The sequence below is a fragment of the Branchiostoma lanceolatum genome, chromosome 6 (genome assembly GCF_035083965.1).
Source record: "Branchiostoma lanceolatum isolate klBraLanc5 chromosome 6, klBraLanc5.hap2, whole genome shotgun sequence".
NCBI classification, from domain to species: Eukaryota; Metazoa; Chordata; class Leptocardii; order Amphioxiformes; family Branchiostomatidae; genus Branchiostoma; species Branchiostoma lanceolatum.
The window spans coordinates 12,120,026-12,136,695 of NC_089727.1; the positions used below are offsets into that span (position 1 = coordinate 12,120,026).

The 16,670-nt window shown below is 43.5% G+C and overlaps 3 protein-coding genes across 4 annotated transcripts in view; 2 read left to right on the forward strand and 1 right to left on the reverse strand.

Moving 5' to 3' along the window:
* Positions 1-243: 243 nt before the first annotated feature.
* On the forward strand, positions 244-5,229 carry LOC136436646 (putative apolipoprotein(a)-like protein 2). Its single transcript, XM_066430805.1, has 4 exons — positions 244-1,314; positions 2,041-2,156; positions 3,014-3,161; positions 3,491-5,229. Exons 1-4 carry the CDS (start codon positions 1,200-1,202, stop codon positions 3,778-3,780), a joined length of 669 nt encoding a protein of 222 aa, XP_066286902.1. The 5' UTR covers positions 244-1,199; the 3' UTR covers positions 3,781-5,229.
* A 1,931-nt stretch (positions 5,230-7,160) lies between these two features.
* Positions 7,161-13,429, forward strand: LOC136436648 (multiple epidermal growth factor-like domains protein 11). Its single transcript, XM_066430809.1, has 9 exons — positions 7,161-7,319; positions 8,245-8,358; positions 8,845-8,970; positions 10,083-10,175; positions 10,386-10,496; positions 11,101-11,226; positions 11,357-11,449; positions 12,315-12,428; positions 12,902-13,429. Exons 1-9 carry the CDS (start codon positions 7,265-7,267, stop codon positions 13,060-13,062), a joined length of 993 nt encoding a protein of 330 aa, XP_066286906.1. The 5' UTR covers positions 7,161-7,264; the 3' UTR covers positions 13,063-13,429.
* A 12-nt stretch (positions 13,430-13,441) lies between these two features.
* Positions 13,442-16,670, reverse strand: part of LOC136436647 (glutamate receptor ionotropic, kainate 2-like) — a 38,637-nt gene continuing 35,408 nt past the window's right edge. For both annotated transcript variants that reach the window (XM_066430808.1, XM_066430806.1), the window contains one exon: positions 13,442-16,659. In XM_066430808.1, the coding sequence (XP_066286905.1) occupies positions 16,498-16,659 (162 nt within the window). In that variant the 3' untranslated portion in view covers positions 13,442-16,497. The remainder of the gene's footprint in view (positions 16,660-16,670) is intronic.

Below are 16,670 nucleotides of genomic sequence, written 5' to 3' on the forward strand. Positions count from 1 at the left end.
CCAAGACGGATGCAAAGCAGCCACAAAACGTCGCGAGGAAATGATCAGTGGCATGTTTTGGCCAGGGGCGCTGACTGACGAACATTCAGGCCGTCATAGTCTGTGAGAATTAATGTCCGAGATACTAGTAGTCAGTTCTGTTTGGATCAAGAAGGTGTAAAAGAGATCGTCACTGAGCTAGTTGAATGGTTAAAAGTATACACTGGGTGTCGGTGTTACCGTAACACAGATACATATTTCAACTTGATAGTCGTGCGATTTTTCTGTCACATGACACGACGCGTCCACGTACGACTATCCAACTTCACTGTCGTAGACCGGCTATCGTGCGACGGCCCTAACCTATATGGACTAATTCTGTCAGGAACTAATTCTGTCAGGAACATGTGTTCGACTTGATGATTGATCATCCTGAAACGATGAAATTACAGCCATAGATTTTCCAGAAGTCTTTAAAGGTGTTCAACCAAACAAAAACAGTTTTTGAACGGCATTAGCACGGGCGATTTGGATTCCCTCACTGAATAAAGGTTAGCTTTGCTTGACAGCTACATGTCATTACCCCATGGTAACGCATAGGTTGGTGGAATTGTTCTACTGTATGTTGAGAAATCACTCAAATTATACGGAGGTACCATTCTACGAACTAAGCCGCATCCAAAAGCTAAAAATCTCGAACGTTTTGAAAAGCGGCGAATACTCTCAAAGTAAATCTGCAAGGTCGCAACGTTTATTTACTGCCCATGGCGTATTTTGACACAGCAGTTGGCCATAAAAGGTTGGGTCGGCGCCTGCCAAAGCTCGCCGGGAGAAGAGACGCCGGGCGAGGAATGACTGATGAATGAGACGCGAGTCTGAGGTACAATAGCGGGCGGGGGGACAGGTGGAAGTTTGGCGGGTTGCCTGGAGTCGGCCACGGTCATGACGACAGTGGATTCCTTTGAACTTACGGGTAGTTCGTCTCCTCACTTCTCCGTGGGGTCTTGAGTGGGAAGGTTCTTGTCTTCCTTGCGCCGGGACACCTCTGTGAAATTCAGCGAGGGACTACTGAGCAACAGTTTCAATTTCTGGACATCTAACAGAGCATTTTCATTCGACAAAGTAGCGCACAGTAGACCCCAGAAGTCCGTGTAGATACACATTAGGACTGTTTAGGCTACGCGCCTACGGTAGAACCTATAGTATACAACAACGGCGCCATGCGTCGGCCGAGACTACCCAGACGACCCCCGGCAAGCCGGGGCGAGAGAGGCCCGTGGATAGAGTTAGCTTGGACCGCCATTTTCCTGCTTACTGTCGCTTCATTTGGCAAGGGTAAGCTTGTGCAGTTTTGTGTCGTTGAAAATTATCTCACTAACCAAGATATCATGTTTTGTTTTATCCTATCATGTACTTATGTGATCAATTATTGATCAAAGAAATGTAAACATTACCTTTACCCAGGGCACATTTCCCACGATGAATGTTTACCCACGATATGGCCCTATATGTTTGCTTTACCTTTAAAAAAAATAAGTATACTCGCATGATTTCTCTAATCAATATACCAGCATGTAACGTTACCAGTATTTGGATGTGGGGTTACTGGGGTATAATCATAGTGTCGATCAAATAAATCCATTTGTTGACTGGGGAAAATAGTAACGAGTTGTCCATTAAGTCTCAACAGTTATTCAGAAGAGCGTGTCGGAGAACTAGACCTTTTCCGGGTGCTTAGTTTCTCTGAAAAATTATTACCCTACTAGACCAACTTCTGCTATTTTCTCAGTCACCAAGTCAATCTTGTGCATGTAGAGGCCAGTGTCGCCGTATGATCGATATAACGATTGTTTTAGCATCATGCATATTTCTAGCCTCCTTGTTAGGCTCTACACGTGGGCTTTTGGGTGTTGATAATATTTCTCATATTCTTGTGTTAACCGAGTCCAATGTAACTGACATGATATATCATCCGAAAAAAATTATAATCACAAAAAGGCCAACTCGTATAGTCTGCTTAAGAGGCTTCATGTTTTCTTTCAAACACCGCTGGTATCTCAGGGGAAGATAACGTAGACTGCTACACGGCGGAAGACCAAGGCGCGAGTTACGTCGGCACGGTCGACGTCACCATCAACGGACTGGCGTGCCAGCGGTGGGACGCGCAGAGCCCATGGGTGAGTACAGCAGCTGTCACCATGGAAACGGGAGAGACACGATGTCGATGTTGGTGCTCAAATATTGAACAGAATGAGTCAGGTCCCCAAAAAAACGTAGCCTCGGAGTTCAGCCTTGTTAGCTTTGGCCCGCCGCCCAAGATCCACTAGTCCGGCAGGCACCTGGCAGGCTAATGGATTTTTTGGGCGGCGGGCAAAAGCTAACAAGGCTATCAAGGCTGGACTCCAGGCTACAAAAACGGACTGAAATGACTCATATCTTTCAGCGATAATGGAAGAAAGAACAGGAAATACCGTGTTATCAACGCATGTGTCAGTGTCCTGTTATGTCCGTTTGGTTCTCTTGTAACGGTAGCCTGGAATCCAAACCTATTATAGCTCCCGAGTCAGACTCGGGAGCTATAATAGGTTTGGATTCCAGGCTAATGTAACGGCCCGGTCACATTCGTCGTAGGTGATGTCGTACAATTTTCACGGCAGGCCGTGACAGAAACGGAAACTGCCGACAAGGATCTCGACAGCCTTCCGAAACAAGATCTAGATAGCTGAGTAATGTTCGACACATACACCGACAATCTCGGTACAATGATCGTTAATTGGACGTATGTGATCGGACAATGACACTATTTTGGCGATCTCATAATAGCAAGATGCATGCATTTCATTAGATATACGTATACATACTACTAAAACGCAATAAATGCTACAGAAACGTAAGCTTTTACGTATCAGGATAGGCCGTTGTATCTGTCCTAAAGGATGATACAGGCTTCGCAGGCATGGTAGCCTACTGTATTACACATTAGTTGTCACCCCAAGCTCTGTAGACGCAAGCCTAGGCCTTCCTCCCCCTGTAGACCCATCGATGGGATCCGTCGGATCATCCCGACAAGAACCTGACCAGTAACTACTGCCGGAACCCTGACGACGGAGCCGGACCCTGGTGCTACACCACGAACCCGGACGTCAGCTTTGAGTACTGTAACATCTCTGTCTGTCCGAATGGTGAGTACTGTAACATCTCTGTCTGTCCGAATGGTGAGTATTGTAACATCTCTGTCTGTCCGAATGGTGAATATTGTAGCATCTCTAGATCTGTCTGTCCGAATGGTGAGTATTTTAATTGTCTGTCTGTCCGGATGGTGAGTATTGTAACATCTCTGTCTGTCCGAATGGTGAGTACTTTAACATCTGTCTGTCTGTCTGTCTGTCTGTCCAAATGGTGAGTACTGTAACATCTCTGTGTGTCCGAATTGTAAGTATTGTAACATCTCTGTGTCCTGAATGGTGAGTACTGTAACATCTCTGTCTGCCCGAATGTCTTGATACAACAGCGACTACTGCCCTCCCTACAACGACTACGATGTCAACAACAACTACACTGGCAACAACCACATTTGCAACAACGACCACAACGGCAACAACAACTACACTGGCAACGACCACAGTGGCAACAACGACCACAGCGGCAACAACGACCGCAGCGGCAACAACGACCACAGCGGCAACAACGACCACAGCGGCAGCAACCACATTGGCAACAACCACCACAGCGGCAGTAACAACCACAATCGGCAGCGCAGCAACACCCGGGACAAGCACAGGTTCAGTAATGCACTTCTGATAGGAGTAACCAGAGTGGCACAGTAAGAGGGACCCCTCAAACGAAGAATTGTACTTAACTTCTGAATAAAATTTCTTTCTATGGAAGCTATGCTAAGCTTTTTCCTAAAAAGTCATCAAACGTCCAACCACTCCGGTTATGTCTGTCAGTTGGTAATATGTTGGTTTATCACGGTGAATCTGCTGACTGTGTGAGTATGACTGGTAGTGGAGTGAGAGTGAAGATGGTCATTCTTTCTTGTCTGTTGTACCTACACACACACACACACACACACACACACACACACACACACACACACACACACATGCGTGGTTAGATATCTTTGTAGGTTGAAGGGTCAGCAGCTGCAGCCACCTGTTGGAGTCCGTACCTTGGATGGCACACTCACAACTTTGCTGTCAACGGAACCTCTGAGCGGGAACAACAGCCCCCGTTGCCATGCCAACAGATGAACGAAGACTGGATTGCAGAGAAGACACCAGTTGGAGCTGACCATGACGTATACGGGACGACATTCCTGCAGTTGATGTTTAACTATCGAGGCACTAGTTGTTGATTACTTACTATCAATCTCCAAGTTGATTCATGGCTTTGCCTTAACTTTGTACCTTTTACCGACTGTGTACGTCTTTCATGTAATGAGCTTATTTTGCCGGATACTCGGCATATCGATGAAGAGAGGAGAAAAAGACTTCACTCCAAAGATGTTCAGAAGGAGCGAAAAAAGAGAAGAAAAACTGAAGCTATATACATGGCCCGGGAGGTTACAATAACATTGTTAAACGGATGTTAGAGCGAACTTCGGACACGATTCTAAGTGTGTTTTGACTTTCGAAACTGACCCCGATATTTTGGGGATCTCACGGGTCGACATGTGTGCCATGCAGGATAATTGTCTGGAGTCCTCACAGCCATGTTCGCTTGACGTTAAACGTTTCGTCTTACAAAAGAAATTCTTGAGTGGCAGCGGCACGTGTAAACACGTTCAGTTGAAGGAACGCGCGGTGGAGCATGGTAGGGGCACAGGTAATGTCAGAACTCGGTACGTCATAGATGGTATTTAAAGCTATGAGGGTGTGTATGGGTTAGTGCACTTCCACCGTGGCATAGCGTTCACTTTAAAGCTTTTAAGTTTCAACAAAAGATCCTTTAAAAATACCAGCAACACCTCTCACAGTTATGTCGTTATTTGCTTAGTCGTCTGAAAGACATGTGATTCTATTGAACAAAAGCGAGTTACACAATACTAAAGGTCTTCCAGTCGAACTTACATAACATTCTTGAACAAGAAAGTTGGCCCTTTGCAGTATTGTTAGTCTGAAAGAAAAGTTTTGTTTCTTTTCAATCGTTTGTTTGCGTAGACAAGCATTCTTGTGATACCAATGGGTTGATGTATGAATACTCGTCATGGTTCGTTAAGGTATAAAGTCATACGAGATTTGTATTTGACTTTTTCTTTGTTCGTCTTTTTTGTGTAAATCCATGCGATATCAATAGATAGGGTACTGTGTATACATGACAGTATAGTCTGTCTCTCATGAACACGACGTTTTCCACACACACAAAAATGGACGACGTATTTGGAGTAAAGCTAACCCGAGTGAAGTGTGTTATTCCTAGTCGTCTGAAACGTCCACCGCATTGGCAGAACCGATATCCGTGACCGTTATGCCTTTGTTAAAACGTACCCTGGTCGACATTTTTCTATATTTGCAGTGCTGAGCCATCCATCCGACTCTTGAGCAGTGCATCGCTGTTATTAGACGGCGATCGCCGAGCGACCCTACAGCGACCAAAATGGGATTTGTGTGACCCTTGATTTCATATTTAGAATATGATGCAAGATGTAAAAGTACGATTTAAAAGAAAACAAACCACACAAAATGTGAAAAGATTATCGTTGTTTATGTACGACATTCGTTGAGGGATCTTTCAAATCTTTCGTCGCGATCGCAGCCTCTAGTGGAAAGAGAGACCGACGCTAGTCTCCACCAGGCACCCTTGTTGGCCACAAGGGCCAGGCGAGGTACAAGTGTAGAAATTGTGAAACAGGGGGTTTGATGATTCTGATAACGAGTCTAATGGAGATTAGGCATCGCCTGAAGACAAAGATGTCACCTTATCTGCGTCATGTGTTACTGTACTCAACTTCAAACCTAACGCTTATACCGAGGTAGTGTGACACATGTGACTATCATACCTGAAAATAGTGGCCAATCGGAAAAGATGTAATCCCCAGCTGTGGATGGGAACAGGGTGTAGCAGGAAACAATGACACCATTCTAACGTGTAGACTCGCAAACGTTCAACATCAAATACTCTTATCCGCTGTACCAGCAAATAGACACAAGCGTGTCTTCCGGACGATTAGAAAGAAAAGCCAAATTCAGAAATATTCTACCAATGCCCTTCTTTATTTACAAAGAAATAGCGCAAACGATCCTAACATATCTAGATATCACCCATAACCATGATTTTAGTGGAGAGCAGCTTTTGGTCACTGGCAGATACTACAACTGTTCTACCGTCATGCTACAAAATAGCACACTGGGTCACGATATCTTTGTAAATGAAGCATGTCTACAGAACGAAATTGGCACGCCCTACAGTGTCATCTCACATTTCTCGTTGTACACACGTGCCCTTTCGCGACCTTTTCCGGATAAAACGTAATATTTGCTAATATTTTAAACATTATGTGTGAGTAAAGAACACACATGGATATAATAGAACATATGCCGTTTCTCTCACGTTATCAACAATACGTGTCAGATATACATCACATTGCTATCGTTACACTCATAGTCGACTGGGCGTTCCTAGAGGAAAGGATGTTTGCATTAGTTATGAAAACAATAATGGCATATGAAAAGCATCAAATATGACATTTGGCGTATGAGAATACGACATATGGTTTGGTACTCGGTGTATGTTACTTAGAACTCAAGAGGAAACATTAATACGTAATTATTGTATTTTATTCAGATTGATATAGAACATCAAATAATCAGGTTTGATCTTCATAGGGCAAATACGTTTCAGTAAACTCTACGGTGATAGCTTCCTTTTCTTTGTGTAGAGGGCAACCTTGAACCAAATAAAGTTTGTGTTGAATAGCTCAAATGTTCCATAATGAGCGACGTATGTATGGTAAAGGACTTTGAATCATAATGCTTAAAGCAAAATGATTACTTGTAAGACACTTCAATATAAATGTAGTGTGACGACATTAGGATTTAGATTCTCCTTTCCACTCAATAGATACGACTTAAACATACAACGTTACAAACATATTCTTTAATTTTAGACTATGGTAACGCGAACCCTGATACTGCGATAATCATGCCCTGTGTACTTTATATTACTCTCGCACACAGTACTTTGAACAGGAAACTTTGTACTTGAGTTCCGTTCACTACGACAGAAAACCATATTGTTCCGAATTTAGCTGGCGGCGGTGTACTAGTAAGTAGAACTAAACGCGATGGAACTTCTGGCTGCAGTCCTGATTCTCCTGGTTCCAACGGCCCTTGCACAGGGTAAGTAAATCTTTCTCTACGTTGTAATAGTCTTTGATTGTTAGTAACGTCTTCAGCAATGTTACGTTAACATATGGATGTCAGAGAAAGTCGCCAACGAATGGTCAAAAGAGTAGAGAGAGTTTTCTCATCTCCAAGTAGATGTATGTCTTTGGTTCATTTATACTTTTCTGTAGTCTTTTTCGTGTGGCTGTTTTATCCATTCGGGATGACCACTGTGAGTAAACATATGCCATAAGTAAGTACTTCTGAAACGAACAGGAGACGTAGAGATGAAGCAACACCGACCCACTCCTTGAAAATCTGTAGGGGATTTCGGATGACATAGCCTAAAGCATACATATCACAAAGCATAACTGTATTTCATCAAGCTTACAAACAAACAAACGGCCTTTGTTGAAAGTTGACCAGAACCATGCCATAGCAATGTATCGATTATCGATAGAACAGTCCGTATAACACTACTGAGTCCGATCAAGAAGGTCTTTGGTCCGACAGCATTTGAATTTATATCTTGGAATAGGTGTGTTTCATAAAGATACCTACATGCTCCTGTGCGGGTTGATCAAACCAATCAGTCGCTTAAGCAGCTTGTAATTTTTAAGGTATGGTACACGACGAGAGCGTTTACCCGGCTTTGTGGTGCCAAGCCACTATGTAGAAGCATGAATGTGAGGGAAGTGCTAATACTAATAGCTTTTGTTCCCACACAACAAAAATGTTTCGAATTTCGACTGTCCGTACCGCGGTCGTCATTACAAATCACCGAGGACCGACGAACAGATAAGATTTCATAGCCTGGTATCCAAACCTATTATAGTTCCCGAGTCTCTTCTCTCTATTGGAGGAGAGGAGACTTCGGGAGCTATAGTAGGTTCGGATACCAGGATTAAGTTTTCCAGCTGATGATGAACGTTTCCCACAGGCCAGTGCATGAACCTGTCCCCGCTGTGCGGCCAGAGCCCCGGCTGGCCCGACCCCGCCCTGTGTTCAGCCAACTACGTCAGCTCCAACTGTCAGGAGTTCTGCGGAGGATGCAGTAAGTCACGATTCTTACTTAACTCTACCGGGATGTTGAGTTTAACATCAAGAAGACCTATGTATTGTTTATGCATGGAAAAATGAAAATTGCACTATGTACCATTTGAAAGAATACTTTAACATATCTACAGTTTTCTTCACTATTGAAGTGGCCAATGTTTTCCTTTCTTATTTTTTATAGTTCTTGTCCGATTCAACTAAAAGATCGTATTCGTAATCTGACAACCGAAATATCAGTTCAGACTAGACAGGTTGAATTCGAAATAGAAATTTTTGCTTGTTAGTCAAGAAATGACGCATATGCATGCCATTATGAATTAATAACTTCCATATCAAGTTCACCAAAATCGGATCTTTGCTACTGTACTGTTACCGCTTTGTATATCTTTGACTCTGAACTGGTATGTCTTAGATTTGTATTGTAAGTCGAGTGTGGATCCAATTAAACTTGAAATAACTCCCCCCCCCCTTTTCTCCCGCCTAGCCTGTGACGCTGACCCGCGCGGCCCGTGCCGTAACGGCGGCACGAGAGGAGGGAACCCGGACAAGTATGGGACCCACACCTGCGACTGTAACTGTCCCGCGCCATGGGTGGGAGATCTGTGTGAAGGTCAGGAACCTGGCGAACTTTATCAGTACTGCATCATGTCATGCGACGACAAGTACACTTTATATCGTGAGAAAACATGTACAAAAAGAGCAGGGTATTGTGATGACCTTTAGGATATCCTCACATGACTAAACTGTAAGTTGTAAACATTAGGGAAACGTTGCCCAGATACAATGTACTATCATTTTGTTCGGTCTCAGCTGGGAGGTACGCATAGTGTTCTCAAAGTTTCTATGGGTAGAAACGGACTGTGGTGTATAGTGACCTTAAGTTGATTCACTTGAAGATAGGGGGTCGATGCGAAAAGATAAACTCTGTGTGGTCGTTCGTGCATGGTAACTTGAACTGTACATTGTTTGCTTATTACAACAGAAGTAGGTGCATGTACCCTTTAGTAGATTAACCGTGGCAAAGTTCACCACGACTTATCGCTCCTTTGGTGATCGACTTTGCCCTCTACGATACGTAAAAGCGGTAGTGTGGGGTGAAAATGTCAAGGCGAATGAAATAGGTTATCATATGAATGACGAAACGTCACATGTGTACAGCCACATATTTCTCAGTTATTTAAAAACATTTATATGAAATATGACAAGATGGCGGAAGGCAGGAAGCGGAACTGGGCGTTTCTGTCACACATGCGCAGGTTTCTTACATTCACAAACCCAGAGGACCTGAGACGCGGGGTGATTTTGCAATACTAGGAGCAAGAGTCAGAAAGTCCTGATATATACGATTTTTTTTCAGGACTTCACCCGTCAAATTGTAACATAAAGCACGACGGTATCAATAGGCAGTAGTATTGGGCAACCTCAAGCCAACCGTACACACTCACGCCGTATCTTCAGAAAAGACGCTATAGCCGCATAGTCTCTGTTTAAGACTTTATTCAAGCCCACATCCAGACTAGTTTCGCCTTGGTGTGGCTTTCTCGATGGTATAAGGCTGCCTTGGTGTGGCTTTCTCGATGGTATAAGGCTTCTTGGTGAAGGTTCTTGGGCTGGTGTACAGGATCTCCACGACGGTATCAGATATATATAACCAGAAGGTGAATAGGGATTTAAAGCAACTTTTACAATGTCGATTTATGAGTGATTGTGGTTTTCCCCCAGTGTGCACTGCGACTTGTTTCAACGGAGGCGTGGTGGACCAGACGACATGTTCGTGTCAGTGTGCTCCTGGTTACTTTGGCGAATATTGTCAAGGTGAGGCGAGCCGATATTGTAGGCTTTGTCCGCGTCTACTTGACTCTTAAGGATAGTCAGAACGATACGATCAGAGTACATTTTACTACAGTGCCATTAGATTACGATCAAGGTGAACAAGCAAACTTGTCGACATTCATTCTTGATGGCATTACCGTCTTACAGTTTCTCTGTGCAATAGATGAAGACAATACTTTTCTTTCTCCACAGATACATGTAAGAACCTGGACCCGAAGTGCGGTGCGAGCCCCGGGTGGCCTTTGACTTCCATGTGCGCTGACTATGTCCTGGACCTCTGCCCGGAGTTCTGTGGAGTTTGCAGTAAGCCATAGTGTGTGTGTGTGTGTGTGTGTGTGTGTGTGTGTGTGTGTGTGTGTGTGTGTGTGTGTGTGTGTGTGTGTTTTGTGCGTATCTGCGAGCGGTAGGCCTTGACCCAAGGAGAAAGTAAATATTCACTTTCTCCTTGGGTCAAGGCCTACCGCTCGCAGATGCACACACACACACGTTGTGAGAAAGATTCTGGGACGCGATCCGGAAACAGGAACATTTCCATCAGTATTTTTAGCTGTTGGCAGACATGTAGCCACACAAACCCGTGGGATCCACTGCCCTGCATGGTACAAAATGCGGGTCAGGCAACCTTACTGAAAACGTCGGACTGGAGGGCTGACGGTCGAATGGCCAATCACTTAGGGCACATGACATCATGCATTTCTCAACATGGACGGAGGTATGAATTCGAACTTATGACCACTTCTGACCAATCGCTGATGTCATGCGTCCCAGTAGGGTCACGTGCCCTAAGTGACCGATCATTCGAACCTGGCGAAGACTGCAGTGTCCTTAGGGCCTGAGTGTCCTCTAAAATGTAAACTGACAACATGGACGAAATTTCCAGCTGAAATGTATGTCTTTACGTTGCTAGGTTGTGACGACGACCCCAGAGGCCCGTGTTTGAACGGCGGCAGTCGCGGCGGGAACCCGGCTCTGTTCGGAGACGACACCTGCAACTGTAACTGTGCGGGAAACTGGATCGGAGAGAGGTGTGAAGGTGCGTGTCTTTTCCGTCAGCATTCTTTAGTCAACAACATGTATGTGTATATGAGCAAACTGAATAGTTTCCGACTTATCTAAGTTTGATATGTTAGCATCACTGTTCATCTATTCCTCGTTTTCTCCAGTGTGCGGTGTGCACTGCGCCAATGGTGGGACCCTGGACCCCGTGAGCTGTACCTGCGCATGCGCTGACGGCTGGGACGGTCTATTCTGTCACGGTAGGCATCGAAAGATAAAAATAACCTGTCAAAACAATAGTTTGTGTTGATCAAGTGCTTCAATTGTATTATCATAGGAAACAATTGGACAACTTTCCCTTTATAACTACATTTAGTATCTTTCTCGTCTTCTTCAATGTAGCACGTCGATCACTATCCTGCCTACAGTCAACGCTACAAAATTGAAATGGCGGATCGATCGGTTAACGTCCTTAGTTTTGCCAACTTAATGCCAAATGGCATATGCATGATCAACTTTTACATGCTTTTTTTCTTACTGTAAGTTCCTCCTTACAATTCTTGATGTCGGTCGTAGGCTTTTCTCGTGTGCATTATAGAAGTGAAGTGAAGCAAACTTTATTGCTCAACAATCGTACATGGTACAATGTATGGCATGAAATAAACAATCTGTTCTACAAGGCTAATCTATCCTACAATTCTAAGTACAAAATATTTTCGAAACCAGTGTATTTGTTACAATATATAGTCATGTATGGGTAATTCTGTCTCGCTTTTCGAATGATCACGCCGAAACCGGAGGCCAGATCACAGGCACGCACGCCTTAACCACTACGCTAAAAGGTCGCGACCAGTTAGCCTGGTCAGTTGGAGGCGCTTGAACCCCCACTGTTACACTACTCCCCCTTTTCTTTTTATTATAGAAGAAGAACTTTATTGCACGACAATTGTACACGGTACAACGATTAAACATGTCTGATTATATCTGATTTTATAACTTCATGTTCTACTTGCTGAGTGCCCAGCCAGACGAGTTCTTTCTATGCGTTCTGTGCACAGTTATAATGTTTATTGGTCTTCACTTGACGAGTGTTGTATGATCAAATGATGTCCCGGCTGCCCACAGCGCCATGTATCGACTCTAATCCCCTGTGCGGCGCCAACCCGGGGTGGCCTGACGCCAGCATGTGCAGCACGGACTACGTCATGGAGGGCTGCCACGCCATGTGTGGCGTCTGCGGTACGTAGTCTTTGCCAAAATCGTAAATGAGTTGGGTGTAAAAGGCCTTAAGAAGTTAATTTGTTGCGCGCTCTCGGCCCCTATATCCCTTTGCAGGATCACAGGGATTTAGAAACCTTGATAGATAAACTGAAACGTAAAAGAGCCTAAGGTCGACATATTCTTAGATAAATTACATTGGATGAACCGTAACTATTCTATCGAATACTAATTCATCAATCGTTCAACATGTTGATAGATCAATTGATCGATTGATCGATTGATTGACTGGCTGAATGACTGACTGACTGACTGGGTTCTTGATCTATCAATGAAGCGATTAATTTTGTCCTTACAGCCCTGGTTGAAGGCTGGATTGATTGACCGGGCAAATGATAGACCAATCGATCGATTGATTGATTGATTGATTGATTGATTGATTGATTGATTGATGTGATGATTGATTTATTGATTGACTGATTTCCCCCCTGCAGCCCTTTCTGAAGAGTGTACTGACGCGGACTCCGGTGTGATCTACCTGAAGGGCCAGCAGTGGGCGAAGCACGACCTCGCCAACCAGCACACCATGCTGTGCACCTGCCTCGGTCCCGACTACTACGTCTGCGAGGACGTCCCGGACTGGACGGGGCCGTGAGAGGCGCGGTCACATACGTCGAACGACAGCAACCTGAGTCGCATACGTCGTACGTGACAGATTATTCGCAGAAAATTGAGCCCCATACGTCGTACGACAGCAGCCTAAGTCAAATATGTCGTACGATAGGTTAACCACAGCAAATGTGGAATATTCTTGGCACCGTCGGGGATGTGTCATACAAATTTTAGCAATGTTGTGACGGAAAAGGTTGCCGTGGATCGACGACCGGTTCTGTCACAGCATTGCTGAATGACGTACGACAAAAATATTCGTATGACGTATTGGACTGAGCCTGACAGGCTTTCTGCACAAAATACTAGTAGAACATATAGGGAGGAATAAATCAACCAAGAATGCATCGGCACTTGTCTGTACCTTATCTTTATTTAATGTGGGATTTGTTGGATGGATGGACGGATTGATGGATGGATGACAGCGGACGATGAAGGGATGCACAGTTTTATCATCCCGTAAAACACACAACGAGGGCAAAATCACTCTTCTAGACATTGAAGATGTAATAAATTATGTTTAGGCATCCGGAAAAAGTCATGTTACAAGCACATATAATTATTGCTAAAATCAACCCTAGTTTTTGGAGTCACACAATCCCCAACCTTAGGCCATACTGATTCAATTTGGTCGATAACATCCTCTGGACATCCAAACACGCAGAGCAGTTTATCACACGGTGAACACTAAGTGATTCTCTGTCCTTGTTCTTTCATGAATGAATGAATGGTTTATTTGCACAGAAGCATCGTAAAAACATTTCGCAGCCAGTAGGCTGAATTGCATGTTTTTGTACAGAGTAATCGTTTCTACACATAAAACTATAAAATTACAAGTGATAAAAAACGACTTACTACATATAAATATTACGCATATACTCTAAACTTACATAAACTTCATCATCATCATCACCATCATCATTATTCTTCCGGATTTACATAAACTTCCTAAAAATAATATTGCACATATAATAGTGACGAATTCATATAGTAATGACGGTTTAAGCGTCTAACAATGATCAGCTGTGTGTGTTTAGAAGTTTACCAAAGTAAGGGATTGGTGAGTCTCTGTAACGGTTGGTTCTGCATCTGATTGTTCTATTATTTCTGAGTTTCTGGTGATTCTACTGTCACATCACTACCCTTTGGGGGGAGCATTGCAGGGTTCAACTTTTTGGCGAATTTCAGGCACAAGTACGACCTTCGTTGTTCCAATGTCTGTAGATTTGTGATCCGAAGTGCATTCTCAGCACTTCATCAAGTGTTTCATCAGCTGAAGGTATGGGCGTATGTCACTGTTGTATAATTTTGTGGCACAAACAGTGGTCTGGTATCCAGATGTTTATCACATACGCGGATGAACAGTTAAGAAACTAGAAAAGAGCCCCAAAACGGACGATATTAACATACATCTTTAACCTACTCGTTACGTACAAGATATTATGTAAATGTAGGTGGCGCTTCGATGGGCGGACATGGTGCTACATGGGCTCCTCGCGAGCTGCCACAAATCGATCCTTTTTATGGCAACTAATGTCTTAAAGGTCATTCTAGAAATAGGTAGAGATGTCTGGAGCTGTTTGGGAAAGTGTTCGCTGACTTAAAGCCTAATGTGGTGTATATTTGAACATTTTACAAGTCGGGACTCCATACCCTATCATAGCCTAACCTGCAGTACCGCTCCTGGTCGCCTCTGGAAAATTGGCTAAAACGACCGTCAAATTGCCAAATTTCTGTCTTTTCGGGAATGGAGAAATCACGAAAGGCTCGCAAAGGGGTGTGAATTTCTAAGGCTTATTCCACTTTATTTTACCAAATGCGTCCAGTTTAAAGTATGAGTGATAGTTAACATGTTTCCAGTACAATTTACTGGAACGTCCTTAAATTGTCACGTTCTGAAGGGATACCACATCGATATCCAAAGGTAATTCATATTTGTGAAACAAGAAGACACTGAAAAAATGCAACAGCATTCCTGTCTTACCTCCATTTCATCTTTCAAAATTCTGCAAGGCTTATGGATCGCTTGTCCATGCAATATAATTTTGAGCGCCAGGGGAGCCGTTTGATGGACTCTTGTAGAAGTTCGACTTTTGTAGAAGTTTGTCACGTCGTCTTCTAAAACAACACAAACAACTGCCCTAGAAGCAAAATGACAGATAACGATAATATTTTGTTAAATAATATGTTTAATGATATGTGGCAGAGACCGATAATTGAGCCTGATGGAAATTGAGCGCAATTTCAGTCATTATCAAAATTTATCCATTTGGAAATGGCATTGTGCTTTCATCAAATAACGTTAGATGCACTTTATGTAAGACACATTTACGTATGTTAAGATGTATTGGTGCAATTTGTGCAATTAATTGGCTTTCGCTATTGAAATGTTGGAATCGTGCGTACATTTCTGTTGTTCATGCTGTGTAATAAAACCACAATTAAACTTTCTTGAGTGCTTTGAGTGGCTTGGGGATCACAAGTTTCCTTACTTGGGAACTTAGTGTGTTAAAAGCTGTAGACATCTTGAACCCCTATATCCCACCTCTACCGATAAGAAATCCTCGAGAAAACAAAAGCAACTCCAACATATATGTAACATTAAACAACAGATATATCCTCAAATTCAGATATGTTACTTGATGCAGGGGTCGATGTTGTACGGAAACCCTTGAAGTTTGCTGCCCAAACCCCTTCAAATGTCCATACTAACTCAACATTCTCTTTCACTTGTGATACAGACACCAATGTTGTTGTGGACGATGAACGAAAAACCTTGAAGGGAAAGAAGTGTTTTTTCTTAACCCCCTGCAAATATCTATACTACTTTCACAGCCTGTCTCTTCCGGCTGTGGTCCCGACACCAACAGCACTAGCGAGCTGGATAGATTATATTCATGAGAATCCCGTGATACAATTAAGAAGGATATATCAATTGTCCTGAAGTCAGAAGAGAATTTCATTCCAAAGAACATATATCTATTTTATACATCTAATTTATACAAATAAAATAGTATACCATCATATAACAGACGTTTATATCCATAAAATCAAGTCAGTGTGACCTTACGTATATTACGTAGACTCCATTATGGCCTTGGCTACTGCTGTACGTTTTCATACTCTAACATCGAACCGCTACCCAACATCTAGCCGTGGTTTCATGAGTATGGAATTCCGGATATACGGTTGCGAATTCCGGATACGGTTGTGTACCCTGGTCAAGTCGACTCCTATGCTATTCCCCCGTCTAAGACCCCGTTCAAGGTCACCTTTGCAATACGGCTCGAGCCGGATTCAGGGCCCAATCGATTTAAATCTCATAAATATTTTGTGGGATCTGAACGGCCCAGATTCTCCTATCTATTTCAAGGGAACTAGTTCAAGTTTTCAGTCTTTTTGTTTCTTCTGTACTTGAACATCACAATGTGGCCTGCGTGTTGCACTCGTACTCTTCTTTGGCAGGGACGGGAGTTCTTCTCCGGGGCAGCCGAAATCTCGCCAGCGGATCGCTGTCTCCGAACAGCTTCTGCTTCAGGCTCTTGAACCTTCCAAGGAACGCCTCTGGCATCGTCTGGGGTTTCTGGAAAGTTT

Coding starts and splice junctions, on each gene's coding strand:
- LOC136436646 (XM_066430805.1), top strand. CDS start 1,200: ATGCGTCGGCCGAGACTACCCAGACGACCCCCGGCAAGCCGGGGCGAG. Junction 1,315..2,040: donor TGTCGCTTCATTTGGCAAGG/GTAAGCTTGTGC, acceptor CTGGTATCTCAG/GGGAAGATAACGTAGACTGC. Junction 3,162..3,490: donor CATCTCTGTCTGTCCGAATG/GTGAGTACTGTA, acceptor TTGATACAACAG/CGACTACTGCCCTCCCTACA.
- LOC136436648 (XM_066430809.1), top strand. CDS start 7,265: ATGGAACTTCTGGCTGCAGTCCTGATTCTCCTGGTTCCAACGGCCCTT. Junction 8,971..10,082: donor GGTGGGAGATCTGTGTGAAG/GTCAGGAACCTG, acceptor GTTTTCCCCCAG/TGTGCACTGCGACTTGTTTC. Junction 11,450..12,314: donor GGACGGTCTATTCTGTCACG/GTAGGCATCGAA, acceptor GGCTGCCCACAG/CGCCATGTATCGACTCTAAT.